General features: G+C 44.5%; 3 protein-coding genes across 3 annotated transcripts; all 3 read left to right on the forward strand.

The window, feature by feature from the left end:
• The first annotated feature begins 889 nt into the window (after positions 1–889).
• LOC100836680 (probable acyl-activating enzyme 17, peroxisomal) lies at positions 890–5,164 on the forward strand. The gene is made up of 14 exons (XM_003576439.4): positions 890–1,330; positions 1,432–1,561; positions 1,654–1,904; positions 2,009–2,213; positions 2,449–2,489; positions 2,568–2,693; positions 2,818–2,891; positions 3,078–3,298; positions 3,605–3,699; positions 3,785–4,001; positions 4,132–4,257; positions 4,337–4,435; positions 4,520–4,729; positions 4,850–5,164. Exons 1-14 carry the CDS (start codon positions 1,065–1,067, stop codon positions 4,955–4,957), a joined length of 2,169 nt encoding a protein of 722 aa, XP_003576487.1. The 5' UTR covers positions 890–1,064; the 3' UTR covers positions 4,958–5,164.
• A 1,173-nt stretch (positions 5,165–6,337) lies between these two features.
• LOC100846760 lies at positions 6,338–7,078 on the forward strand. The gene is made up of 2 exons (XM_003578015.4): positions 6,338–6,474; positions 6,610–7,078. The coding sequence occupies exon 2, from the start codon at positions 6,645–6,647 to the stop codon at positions 6,879–6,881; it is 237 nt and encodes a 78-aa protein (XP_003578063.1). The 5' UTR covers positions 6,338–6,474; positions 6,610–6,644; the 3' UTR covers positions 6,882–7,078.
• A 947-nt stretch (positions 7,079–8,025) lies between these two features.
• On the forward strand, positions 8,026–11,938 carry LOC100820955 (protein CHAPERONE-LIKE PROTEIN OF POR1, chloroplastic). Its single transcript, XM_003578016.4, has 5 exons — positions 8,026–8,210; positions 8,319–8,458; positions 10,608–10,990; positions 11,350–11,426; positions 11,502–11,938. The coding sequence occupies exons 1-5, from the start codon at positions 8,158–8,160 to the stop codon at positions 11,650–11,652; spliced, it is 804 nt and encodes a 267-aa protein (XP_003578064.1). The 5' UTR covers positions 8,026–8,157; the 3' UTR covers positions 11,653–11,938.
• Positions 11,939–13,550: the final 1,612 nt, after the last annotated feature.

A 13,550-nucleotide genomic window follows, 5' to 3' on the forward strand; every position in this document is an offset into this window, starting at 1 on the left:
TTTAGATGGATATAGTGAGTTTTGTCGTGTGATTTGTTAGACTTTTTATACATGAAAAATGTTACTCATGTTCAAGGAGCAATCATTGCCATCTAACTTTTATAGATCAATATGTTGCAACATTATAAGGCGGAAGTTTTTGTCCCTTACATGTGTTATAGTCATACTCGATGAATATAGCGGGCTGCGACGATCATGTGTGCGCCATCCAATTTTTGCTGATGATGTGGCTCGGGAAGGATGGGAAGGACGGAATCGCCACCGGGGGCGAGGTTGGTGGCTCAGACGATGATAGCGAGGTGGTACCAACTTAAAAAAACAATATGTTGCATAGCTTGATTCAACACTATGTTGCAATGATTCTGGTCATATGCTCCTATTTGTTGTGTTGCGTATACACAGGACTAACGTATCGCAATGTCTTGTGCATCTGCTTCAAAGGTTGTGCATGCCGTAAAGTTTTTTTCGTCGTCATTGCATATACCTTTGCTTCTATGTTGCGACTTGTTGTCAACAACTTGTTGCAATTGCATGAGAATTGTTTGCAAACATTTAAAATGGTGCATTGAAGTATTTGAAATGTTACAACGTTTTTTGATATGCCATGAAGTAGATGGTGTGACCATGTTACACACGCTAGTATTCTAGAAAAAAAATGTTACACATGCTAGAAAAAATGTTGGATGCTTGTTTTTGTTTTAGTATTGCGAAAGGTAGGCAGAGATAAAATAAAGGCAAAGGAGCAAAGAGTCTGCCGCAGCAACGACTGAATTCGACAGGCCAAAAGGAAGGCATGTCCAGATCAGATCAAACTTCTCTAGCGCAGAGCACAGTAACTCGTACTCCACTAAGAAAGAGTATCGGGTTATCCGACAACGCAGCACACGTCTCCATGACTCGATCTCATCTCGTCTCATCTCCCTCGTCCTGTCCCCGTCGGTAGGTTGCTCTCCCGTTCGGTACACCCGCGCACGAGTTCCCTCCTCTCCCCGCATCTAGCGGGAAGCAGCAAAGCAGCAGCTCGCTCGCGCGCGCTTGAGCCCACCCCAGCCCACGCGCAAGGCATGGCCGCAGCGGCGTCGCACAAGCCCCTGGCCGCGATCACCGCCGACGACCTCGCCGCGGCGGGGGCCGCGGAGGCCGCCGCGCTCCACTCGGCGGTAAGTCGAGCGCTCGGTGCCAAAGGCAGCGGCGGGCCCGCCGCGGTGTGGGCGGAGCTCTCGCGGGCCGCGCTCCGCCCGGACGTCCCGTTCGCCGTCCACCGGATGCTCTACTACGGCTGCTACGCCGGGTTCCCGTCCCCCGCACCGCCCGCCTGGATGCCCGACCCGTAAGAGATCCAGCGTGATGCGGATTGGATTCCGTCCCGAAGCTTTGCTCCTTTGTGCTCTCGCGCGATGCTCTAACATGTTGATCTTTGCAAATTTGCAGCGAGGAGGCGGCCCTGACCAATGTTGGCCGCGTCCTGGAGGCGCGGGGGAGGGAGCTCATCGGCGAAGCGTACAAGGACCCGATCACTAGCTTCCGTGACTTCCACAAATTCTCCAACGAGAACCCCGAGGTAACCAGGAGATTTTTCCTTTTCTGTTTCTTTGCTCCATTGACTGCTACGCTGCTAGAAGTGGGCTTACAGTTTCTGTGTTTCAAGAACAGGCATATTGGAAGATGATCTTTGAAGAGATGGGTATTACATTCAGCGTGGAGCCATCTTGTATCTTGCGTGACAACGATGCGTACCCAGGTGGCGAATGGTTGCCGGGGGCTGTGCTGAATGCGGCTGCAAATTGCCTGAATGCTAAACCTGGAAGGCGTTCCAGCGATGTTGCCATTGTGTGGAGGGATGAGGGGAAGGATTCCGAGCCCCTCAACGTTGTGACTCTTGAGGAATTGAGGAAAAAAGTCTGGTATAATATTCTACTGTAAAGATTACTAGTTCTGAACATATAACCATGTTTACTTCATTGAAATCTAATGCCACAAGTGATCATCTCGCTTTTGTTTAGAGCAGCCTTGTGGCAAATGCGCTCGATTCACTGGATCTGACAAAGGGATCTGCTATTGCAATTGACATGCCTATGAATGTGAATGCCGTTATTATCTACCTTGCGATCGTGTTAGCAGGCTATGTTGTTGTCTCTATTGCAGACAGCTTTGCTGCACCTGCAATATCGACGAGGCTAAAGATATCGGAAGCAAAAGCAATTTTCACCCAGGTATTTGGTTAATCCTACTGCTACGAGATAATTTTGACATTTGCTACTCCCTCCGATCCATATTAGTTGTCGAAATATTACATGTATAAACGCTTTTTAGACATAGATACATCCATATTTGGAAAAATTTGAGACAATTAATATGGATCTGAGGGAGTACTTTATTTCTGAAAATAATTTGTGCTTATACATAAAAAGGCAATTTTCTGGATATTGATAATCTTTTGTTTGCTAGGATTGTATCCTTCGTGATGACAAGGAACTGCCATTGTATAGGTGTGTGTTCAAGTGCAAGGCATAGAACATAATTCGTAATCAGAATTTATTACTCACATCATAGTTTTGGTTCTACAGTAGAGTTCTGGAGGCCAAGGCCCCTATGGCTATTGTGATCCCTGCAAGGGGATCCACACCGATAAAAGGACTCCGTACTGATGACCTTTCATGGCAAGATTTCCTTGGAAGGGCTGATCGTACCAAGTATGTTAGTTTCTGATCATGCTTCATGTGCTAACTAGCAAGTGCTCATTCTCTCGAATGACTGACCAACATGCTTTTCTTGGATAGAGTATATTATATCACACTAACATGACAAAAATTGCAGGGCTGATATTTATACCACAGTTGAGCAACCTGTCTATGAATTTAGCAATATACTATTTTCATCAGGGACCACAGGTGATCTCTTATTTGTTATTTCAATGCGTTCTTTGTTTTTCAGTTCTAGGATAAATCATCTATTTACAGCTACCTGATCGTCTATTACTTACATTAAATGTACCACAATAGACCCTCATTAAAACTTAAATGGACTATGAGTTGATTCAGTACTGTTCAAACCTTCTGACAGTTCCTCATGTTCAGGGGAGCCAAAGGCGATTCCATGGACACATTTGACCCCTCTTAAGGCAGCTGCTGATGGATGGTGTCACATGGATATTCGGAAAGGTGATGTTGTTGCTTGGCCTACAAACCTTGGTTGGATGATGGGTCCCTGGCTTGTCTATGCTTCGCTACTGAATGGAGCTTCCATGGCACTGTATAATGGTTCCCCGAATAGTTCAGGTTTTGCGAAGTTTGTACAGGTAAATATAGGATATAATTCAATTTCGCAAAAGAGTAGAGTATCAAAAAGCAGTATGCGTATTTTATCATCTCAGTTATGTTCATTTGCATACTCAGTACTCACAAGAATGCTCAGCTGTTTGACATGATTGTGCACTCGTGCCTTGTTAGGAAAATTCAGTCATTAAAGGGCGGATGAAATTTTCTATCACACTGGCCATATTGTTTTGCACTATTTCTATTGCTAATTTAAAATCGTCATTTTTCGGTCAAAAATTTAAAATCGTCATTACAATCTCATTACTGGTTATTATATTGACTTGCAGGATGCTAAGGTGACAATGCTTGGAGTGGTACCCAGCATTGTTCGTACGTGGAAAAATACAGATTGTACTGCAGGATTTGATTGGTCAACCATCAGGTAATTTCTGGATTGATTGATCCTGCTCTCCATGCACTTCCTCCAACGTCATCTAGTTTCTCACCTATGGTTATCACCTGTGCAGATGCTTTAGCTCAACTGGGGAGGCATCTAGTGTGGATGATTATTTGTGGCTGATGGGAAGAGCTTGTTACAAGCCGGTAATTGAGTACTGTGGTGGCACAGAAATTGGTGGCGGATTTATTACTGGATGCCTGCTGCAACCTCAAGCATTGTCTGCATTCAGTACACCTGCCATGGGTTGTAACCTGTTTATTCTTGACAGTAACGGGAAACCCTTAGTAAGTGTCGGCATGGAATTAACCATCTACCACTTGCACATTCTGTAAAAGTTGCATGTAGATTCTTGTTGGCTTTAGACTGTAGCTGTCTATTAATTTGTCTCGACCTAATGCCATTCGAACTTTACAGCCACAGGATTCTGCTGGCATTGGAGAACTTGCGCTTGATCCAACATTATTTGGATCATCAACGATGCTGCTAAATGCTGATCATCATGAGGTGTACTTCAGCGGGATGCCAGAATGGAATGCGAAAGTATGTGTTATCTTCATCGACTCCTTGCTAAGAGCCTCAAAGGTTGAGACACACTAACAGTATGAGTGTGCGCATGCAGGTCCTCCGGAGGCATGGGGATGAATTTGAGCGTACTGCAGACGGATATTATAGGGCTCATGGACGTGCAGATGACACAATGAACCTTGGTGGTATTAAGGTATAAAATGTGGTAACACAAAACTCCTGTACCAAATCACAGCTTTTGTCAGTCCATCCATAGAATTTCTATGATTGGTTTCAGGTTAGTTCCATCGAAATTGAGAGGATCTGCAACAGGGTGAATGATGACATTCTGGAAACAGCAGCTATTGGGGTTCCACCTGTAGGGGGTGGCCCCGAACAATTAACCATAGCCGTTGTATTCAAAGACCAAAGACCACAAGCTGAAGATTTGAATCAACTGAAACTAATGTTCAACTCTGCTCTGAAGAAATTGAACCCTCTTTTCAAGGTGCTTCAAATGTTCCCCTGAACTGCTCATTGATAACTTATATTTTTTCGCGTGGTAACTACAGCGACATCAATGGTGCTCTGTCCTTTACTCCTTTCCTGATTCGCCCTCTCTATGCAGGTTTCATCAGTCATCGTGGTGTCATCACTTCCTCGAACCGCCTCGAATAAGGTCATGAGGAGAGTCCTACGAAAAGAGCTCACCCTGGCAAAACATTCTAAAATCTAGATAGTTAGGAAGAATTTTCCGCACCTTTTAAAGTTTCACGGAGTTACCAATTTAACTGTGAATATATACACATACGAGCTCATGTCTTTCAAACTTCGGTTGTATTATTACACGTCCAATGTACAGCATGGATAGTTTACTTTGATCTTTGATGTGACATGGAAGATGAGGTACTAATAAAGCATGGTTACTTCCATTTGCTATTCATTTTCTCTTTTCCAGGAAGAAGTTATCGTTTGGTTGTATTTACTCCCTCCGATTGTTATGGATTGGAGGGTCTGGTTTGGGGTTACTAAATCGTGCCTTTTGAAATAGTGCTGTGCTAGCTTAATTCATAGCAACGAAAGCAGGAAAATATTGGCTATCAAAATGGTAAATACACAAAAGCTGGCCAAACACGGCCTTAGCCGTCGGGCTACTCTTGTCTGTTGCATTGAACTCATAATAGTCATATAGTAACTCACAATTAGATAATGATTTGTGTATAAATAATAACCTTGTTTAAAACAGAAACTTTTTGCAAAATCCGGAAGTATTCATGTATGTTTGGGTTCTGGCCAAATTGTGCCCAACAGAATTTTGTTCGTTTGGGTGTTTGGCATTTTTTTGCATAGCAATATCTGCAATACTTTTGCCAAATTGACTAACCTATGGCCAAGCAAAACGGGGTTTAAATAAAAATGTACTACTCTCTCCGATCTATATTAATTGTCGAAATATTACATGTATCTAGACGCTTTTTAGGCATAGATACATCCATATTTGGACAAATTTGAGACAATTAATATGGATCGGAGAGAATACTACAATACTCAAGTATTCTCTCCATTTCAGAAATATAAAGTGTTGTCACATGATCCAAAGTTGAACGTTGATCATCAATTAGATCAATAATATGTGACCGAGCTATATGCTACTCCCCTCCGTCTCATATCAAGTGACTTTCTATTATATGTATCTAGACCTTTTTGAAACATAGATACATTCATGTTTAAACAAATTTGAGTCACTTAATATGAGGAGGAGGAACTACAACTTCTTTGAAAAAGACACCAAATGGTGATTTCACTGACTCACCACATACACAACATGGATTATAATTAACAGTTAAAGCTGAATCCGAGTTTCGTATACGTCTAATATTTTAGAGTAGTCAGCTTGCAGCTTAGGCCTATGGCTGACAGGCGCTGGGTGAGCAGAGGCACTCGTTCGTTGGCCAGCGACCCACAGGCCCGAGCACCCAGTGGGTCTGGCCGTCTGCTTGTGTAGGGCTGCGGCGCGGGGTGGCCTGCTTGTGCTGGCAAACGTAATCAATCCCGAGGTGAGTAACCAGCAACTAAAATCCAGCCATGCGCGCACGCATGCTGTGGCCTGCGGAACCGTCTCTTCCGCCCAAGCCAAACTGCTTACCCAGTAAGCAAAAGCACGCGCATTTAAACGGACACAATTGACCGGCGACACTCCCCCAACTCTATTCCCATCCTCAGTTCCGCAAGACCGGCCGCGCTCTCACCGCGGTACGTAACGCCCCCGTCTCCCCGCCGTTCGCATCCTTACTCCTCGATCCGGGAGAACACGATCTCTCGAGATAACCAGCAGTAATTCGATCTCATATGCATCTTCCATTTACGTGCGTGCGTGCGTGCGTGCAGGCGGATTACACCGCGGGCGGCGGCGGCGGCGACCGATGGGGAAGATGGCGAGGCTGGTCGACGGCATCAAGGCGACGCTGCGCAACAAGATTAAGAAGAAGCAGGACGACGAGGGCGCGGCGCCGCCGTACTCGGCGTGCTACGACAAGGTGGGCAAGACGGAGAGCATGAGGGTGGAGATCAGGAGCCGCCGCGCGCAGCAGCTCATCGCCAAGAACCTCGCCGCCGCCGACTCCAAGAGGAAGACAAAGAAGCGCTTCTTCGCCTTCTGATCTGTATACTCCTGTAGTGCTGTGCACCGAAGACGGAAAAGCTCTCTCGATGCATGCCCGCCCTGCCAGGAACGTACGGTCGCGCTCCGTTAATCTCCATTAATTTGATTCCCTGCTTGCTGTTCTTTATGTGAGGCAAAACTTGGTTACCTTCCTTTTTTGATGGGCAAACATGATTATCCGTTTGGAGATTACCATATATATATATGCTTATCTCTATTCTTCTTCTTTTCAATCTGGAATCGATGAATCGTCACAGCATGAACAATTGAATGCTGCAAAAGCTTAACAGGCTGGGCGCCTACAATTGAAAGCGGGCCACAGGCTGTGTGTGTGTTGCAATTAACAACGCAACAACAGATTTATCATGCAAAAATTGACAATAAATTATTGCAAACAAAATACGGTAAATAGATATGTTCTTTAGAAACACGTGAACCAAACATAGCTTAGATGGACGTAGTACCTTATTCCATCAGGGACCAAACCCAGGTCTAATGCCTCGTGTGTCTAGTTAATTAAAGGCAGATTATTCTTTGAGCGCTAGATGACGTAGATAAAGAGACACATTTAGTGACTTCTTGAAATCCCTCGAGCAGCAGGTGATGTCGACACTCACAATTCTACTAAAACATGTGCTAGATTTTGAAAAACTATTTACCGTGAGTATTTTTTAATATTTGGTTTAAAATTTATAGGCCGGTTTTTTGAACAGTGAGATACTCCCTCCGTTTCGTAATTCTTGTTTCAAATTTGCCTAAAAATGAATGTATCTATTTTTAAAAAGTATCTACTCCCTCCCTCCAACAAAAGATGTCTCAAGTTGTCAAAATTTGGATGTATCTAGACATGACTTAGTTTATAGATGCATTCAAATTTAGTCAAAATTGAGACATCGTTGTTTATTGGACAGAGGGAGTAGTACTTTTTTTTAGAGATAGTTGCATCCTCGACGAGGCAATGCCGAATATAGTCATGCGGATTCTCCTTCCACAGGCCGCTTCATGTTCCTTTCTACGGAGTACGATTGTTGAAACCTCCCAAAATTTAAAATCCTCCCTAGCATCAATTGAAAATTGAAAGAGGTGACGTGAATAAAGGCCGGCCCAGCAAAGGTAGTCCATCAGCCAGCCTCACAGGCCCACCACCTGTCTGGCTACCTCCCCCATCTCTGTCTTCTCCGTCTTTCTATCCAATCCCATCATCTCCTTCCCTCCCACGGCGGTCTGCCTCGCCCGCGGCCACCTCGCCGCCGCCTCCCTCTCTACCGCCGGACATGCAGGCGACGGCCGCATCCTTCCTCGCCCGCCCGCTCCCGCGGCCCCATCGGTGCGCGCAGCCTTAAGGCCCCCGACTCCCTCCTCTTGTTAAATCCCTAGCCTCTTTCTTTCCCGGGTTATTGACTAGCCCCCGTGTCTGTGGTTTTGGTGTGTTCAGCATTGGCAGGTTAGCGGATGGGGCAGCGGTGAGCGGAGGCGTATTTTCGCTACCACCGCGGCTACGGGGTCCACGGTGCTCTGTGAGCCTCTCTATCGGCGCCGGTTCTGGTGACACCGGAGACAGCGGGTTCAGCTACCGTAAGACAACGCTTCAAATCCTAGCTCCTATGTGAATGCTTGCTTTCGGTGATTTGTTTCCCAACGGTATAGGATATTATCATATTAGGATTGGATGGTATTGTAGGCGAGCTTTGTTTTGCTGGTGCACGAGACAATGGTGGAGCGCACAATTGAGTTGCCTTTCTGTTGATTAATTACCGGTAGTATAGATTGTGGTGGCCAAAGCCTAACTTGTGCGTTAGATCACTAGGAATTGTGGCGTTGCTGCACTGTGTGTGAATGACGAAAATTTAGAGGAAGAATTATCGATTGGAAGCTTTTGCTTTTACTACTCCCTCCGACCCATATTACTTGTCTCAAATTTGCCCGAATATGGATGTATCTATGATTAAAAAGCGTCTAGATACATGTAATATTTCGACAAGTAATATGGATCGGAGGGAGTACATCATTTAGGGAGAAGAGATGAATGTACCTTGTGTAGACAATTTAGTGGGAGGAAGGAATATCTTTGCTATTGGATGCGTGATTGACCAAAGCACCAAACTAATGGAGCTATGTTTTTTCACAGGGTTTGGATAGCAACATAGAAATTTGTATTTTAAATAGCAGCGGAATAAAATTATTTGTTTCCATTTCATTGTTAACTTGCTGTCTTATACAAGTATACATAATTACATACCTTGTTTTTCCTAGAACACATAAGAACTTTGTGTCTTACTATTCTATTAAGAGAGAAGAAAAAACAAGTCTTACAAGATAGGCACGCCAGACTCCTCGCCTTTGTCCACCTCAGCCATCTCGGCCTCCTCATCCGCCAAACGCCGGGTGACAATCAGCGAGCGGCAAGCAATGCCTTCCAATTGCACCAGATCCTGTTCACCACTGAAGCCACTGTGCTGGCAGTCTGCTCGAAAGATCACTTGTTGTGTTCAAGCCAAAGGAAGCGCATGGTCACCACTCAGCACTAGCAGAGAGGAGATATACTTTCTCTGCTTGACGGGCAGGGGAGCATATATCTCTGTCCATCAGTCAACAATCGCCACTGCTGGAGATGGTGCCGAGGAGTTGGACCTGGCCTTCTGCAGAACCTGGAATCAAACGGCATGGGGAAAAGAATACCCTACCATGAGTGTTGGTTGGTTTCCAGTTGTTGTCAGCACAGCTGGCAGCAAACCTAGTGGGGCAGCCCGAAGTACAGCGGCAATTCCAGAGGACCAGCCACGCAAAGATCTTCATCTTTAGAAGCGCCCAGGAAGACCAAAGCTGTTATGCTCCAGTTAGGGATGTTGACCCGAAGAAGAATGCCTTTCATGAGTAAGCCCCAGAACAAGTCCAGATCCATGTAAGCTGTCCAATTTGACAGACAGATCTTGCCAATAACAGCAGACCAAAATTCACAGCGACAATAACTGAAAAACCATCGGCAGCATGCTACGTTGCTTTACCTGGAAAGAGATTGTTGTGAAGAGGTCCTGTGCAACACTCTGTGCACACTTGCCACCCAGCCAATTGTCCTACAAAATTGAGCCACTCGCCGTTGCTGAGATGAAAGGTGGTAGAGTCTAGGTAGATGGCACCAGCATCCGAGCTCACTTGGACGTGCATCCCTGACCAGGTCCGCTGCAGATCCACTCATGAAAGCCATGCTCAGGGCGCGCGCAGCACCACATTGAGCAGACGGAGATTATGAATGTGGAGCTCGCTGAGGTCCAAGGGCGTGCTCACCCGCTCCCACACAGCCTTCCAGTGTCCTGCCCTTGCATCTGCTGCCCTTCCAAAAACATAATTACATACTTTCACTAACCAGAGACTTGAGGTTCATTATGAAGTTCTGATGAACTACTATGATATTGTCAGTGTTACATAGCCATTGCCAGTAACAAAATTAAATTCGTCCTGCAGCTCTGAACGAAACTTAGCTCTTGTCCTCGAATGTTGACATGAAAAGCTAATATGTAGGAACTAGGAAGACATTTTTTTGTCCATTTTAGCTGTGATAACTTGTGGCAAATTGTATTCAGCTGTTTCCATAATTCTTTTTCTTGCAATTTTCAGTTGTCATTTTTACTGCTAAGAATGTCCAGATTTGTAGACCTTTTGATTGTTTCGACTAGAACTTGTGTTTATATGAGGTCATCTCAGCCAAGTTTATGTGTATCTGCAGAGTATGCTCCTGTCTTCCGAAGGTACCGTGTGCGTGATCCCTACAAGCTTCTTGGTGTTGATCGTGATGCATCTGAAGAAGAGATCAGAAGTGCAAAAAACTTCCTAATTCAACAGTATGCTGGACACGAAGCAAGTGAAGAAGCTATTGAAGGTGCTTATGAGAAGATAATAATGAAGAGCTACCAGCATCGGAAGAAAACAAAAATTAATCTGAAAACCAAGCTATTAAAGCGAGTTGAGGAATCCCCGTCATGGGTAAAGGCACTGCTTGGATACTTTGAGGTTCCATCAATGGATATTATTTCGAGAAGATTACTCTATTTTGCTTTCATCGCTGGATGGAGTATAGCAACTTCTGCTGAGAATGGACCTGCATTCCAGGTATATCCTTTGATTATCCTGACCTATGAAGGTCTGCCATTTCTTATTTTTTGACATGTTGCAATCACATGGTTATTCAAGGTGGTTAACCTAGAAAATGTGAATTGTAACTTGTTTATTTCACCAAAATACTTATTTAAGTGTCAGTTCTAAGTTCTAACCAAGCACCAAAATGATAAAATCACAATTGATGCTGGCTGCCCTGTGTTTACCCATGTTTCTGCATGACGCCAGAGAACTCAATAACCATGATAATACAATACCTGATAAAGCCTGGATTTAGAATATTTACGTTGTAGAAATTTGGAGCGCTTCCCAGCTTAGTGATGGTTGTACTGACAAGTAGTGATTTTATGCAGCTCGCAATATCACTCTTCTCGTGCATATACTTCCTTAATGACAAGATGAAGAACCTTCTCAGAGCATCCACCACTGGGTTAGCTAAAGTTTATTCGAGTTAATGCTTTGACTTTTATTCTAAGCATGTTTACTTACTTACCTGTTCATCCAGGTTTGGAGTACTTGTTGGTGGCTGGATTATTGGTTCTCTGTTGGTGCCGCTTATCCCAACATTTATCATCCCTCCTACATGGTCCCTTGAGCTTCTTACCTCATTGGTTGCATATGTTTTCTTGTTCCTGGGATGCACTTTCCTGAAATGAAACCCTGTCAATCTTGTAACCGTAAATTGTAGAATTGTTCAGCAAATTTTGGCAGTTACTGATATCTATCTCAATTCTGGGTCTCAGAGATTTTGTTTTGCATCTATTGGTAATGCTCTCGAGTCCGGAGTCCTTTGTTCACCTTATGTACTCTGTGGTGTAGAGACAACGCAAAGGCCATGTGCAGTTTGTACACCAGTGCCAACTCATTTGTTTCAGTTGACTCTTCTAATACTGACTCAGACCGTGCAGTCTGATTGTTAGTTCATTGGATATGATTATTGCATATGGATGTTTTACAACAATCTTCGTTTGATACTGAAATGTTGCTACTTGCAAGAGGCATCGATAGTCACAAATGTTACGGCAAGAATGTCGCATGTATAGCAGGGCCCATGTGACAAAAGTTACAATGTACTCCCTCCAATCCGGAATAAGTGTTGAAATTTAGTACAAAGTTGTAAATCCCGACACTTGTTATGAATCCTTATGCCTCTGTCAGCTGCCACAGGAACTATTCATCTTCCTCAAAACATATGTGCCTTTCCAACTTCTGTATCCTTCTAAAACTTGCCATATTCTCCTTTCTTCTAAGTTCTAACCATAATTATCCTATCCAAATCCCTGCAACCACAGTAGAATTCGATCTCAGTTACAAACAGGGAAGTGATATGCGGTACAAGAAAATCCGAGTTACAACAAGGGAAGTAATCTGCAGTACAAGAGAATTCGATCCTGATTGCGGGAAGGTATGCCTGTTTCTCATTGTTTATCTACTAAGTTTTTCAGAACGTGTTTATCTACTTAATTGCTTGTATCCAATCTATAAACGCTCCAATAACATGCCTTTTGATTTCTCAGCTGGCAAATCTAGGCAACGGAAGGCGAATTGCTTGAGATGGAGATGCAGGACAAGAAGACTTTGCAATCCTTGACGAAGATGATTTTGTGGTCGACTTGGAGAATGATTCGGATGAACATGCAGTGTTTTTGGATGAATATGTGGTTTTAGAATTGTACGAGATTTTTGTATCTCAGTCTATCACTCTTGTTAAAAAACACGTCTGAAACTCGTACTGAAACTCATGCAGTTTGTTTGCTTGCAAGTCTGAAACTAGTCTGTCGTTTTTCAAGAAAAAAAAGGTGATGGATCAGAAATGTGGCGAGAGTTCACCCTTAAAAAAAACCGACGCACAAAAGAATAAAAACAAAGTGTCGGTCGCAGACGAGCAGGTACAACTGCACGAGAAGAGAAGATGACAATGCATACAATCAACGACTGGTCTTGTCGAAGCTGTAGCAGTGCGTGCGTAGCTGCAGGCCTTTCTGCTGCAAAGAACTTCACTGTTAACTAACTGCAGCGTACCTCTACAGTAGTAGTACTCCAGTAGCACGAGAGCACGGACACGATGGACGGATGGATGGAACGCGAGGTAAAAGCTGTTGTCTGAATGGTGGATCGAATCTGCTCAGTTATGCATCACATCAGAGCGCTGTTTCCAGTGCAGGCTGCGTGCGCGGCTGCACGGTGACGCGGCGTTCTGTTGCTGCCACCGTTGATTCTGAAATTCTCGTCTCCTTTTGTCTGGCTCCTGAACCAAAACCTTGCATCCCCTCGCACTCGATTCATGTAGCACTGTTGTAGCAGCAGGGGTTTAGCCTTTCTCTTTCTTCTTTCAGGACTGACTGCGGCAAAATTATCAAACAGAAAGGACTTGAAAGAAGGGACGTGCCGTAGCTTGTCTCAAGTCTCAACTACTGTGCGGACTGCAGAGACACGAGCGTGAACATAAAGCACCAGATTGCGGAGCCGCAGACGAGTCACAGGGCAAACAGTCTCGTGTCTGTGAACATAAAACACCAACACCATTGCCCATCTGATCTGCCAGAAGCCGGAA

Source organism: Brachypodium distachyon, chromosome 4 (assembly GCF_000005505.3).
Source record: "Brachypodium distachyon strain Bd21 chromosome 4, Brachypodium_distachyon_v3.0, whole genome shotgun sequence".
In the NCBI taxonomy this organism is placed as follows: domain Eukaryota; kingdom Viridiplantae; phylum Streptophyta; class Magnoliopsida; order Poales; family Poaceae; genus Brachypodium; species Brachypodium distachyon.

What these genes read in the sequence shown, in the direction of transcription:
- LOC100836680 (XM_003576439.4), top strand. Translation starts at nt 1,065, where the DNA reads ATGGCCGCAGCGGCGTCGCACAAGCCCCTGGCCGCGATCACCGCCGAC. An exon ending in GAATTGAGGAAAAAAGTCTG is followed by an intron (nt 1,905 to 2,008) that starts GTATAATATTCT and finishes TGTTTAGAGCAG; the next exon opens with CCTTGTGGCAAATGCGCTCG. An exon ending in GGAAGGGCTGATCGTACCAA is followed by an intron (nt 2,694 to 2,817) that starts GTATGTTAGTTT and finishes CAAAAATTGCAG; the next exon opens with GGCTGATATTTATACCACAG.
- LOC100846760 (XM_003578015.4), top strand. Translation starts at nt 6,645, where the DNA reads ATGGGGAAGATGGCGAGGCTGGTCGACGGCATCAAGGCGACGCTGCGC.
- LOC100820955 (XM_003578016.4), top strand. Translation starts at nt 8,158, where the DNA reads ATGCAGGCGACGGCCGCATCCTTCCTCGCCCGCCCGCTCCCGCGGCCC. An exon ending in CCGCTCCCGCGGCCCCATCG is followed by an intron (nt 8,211 to 8,318) that starts GTGCGCGCAGCC and finishes TGGTGTGTTCAG; the next exon opens with CATTGGCAGGTTAGCGGATG. An exon ending in AGAATGGACCTGCATTCCAG is followed by an intron (nt 10,991 to 11,349) that starts GTATATCCTTTG and finishes GATTTTATGCAG; the next exon opens with CTCGCAATATCACTCTTCTC.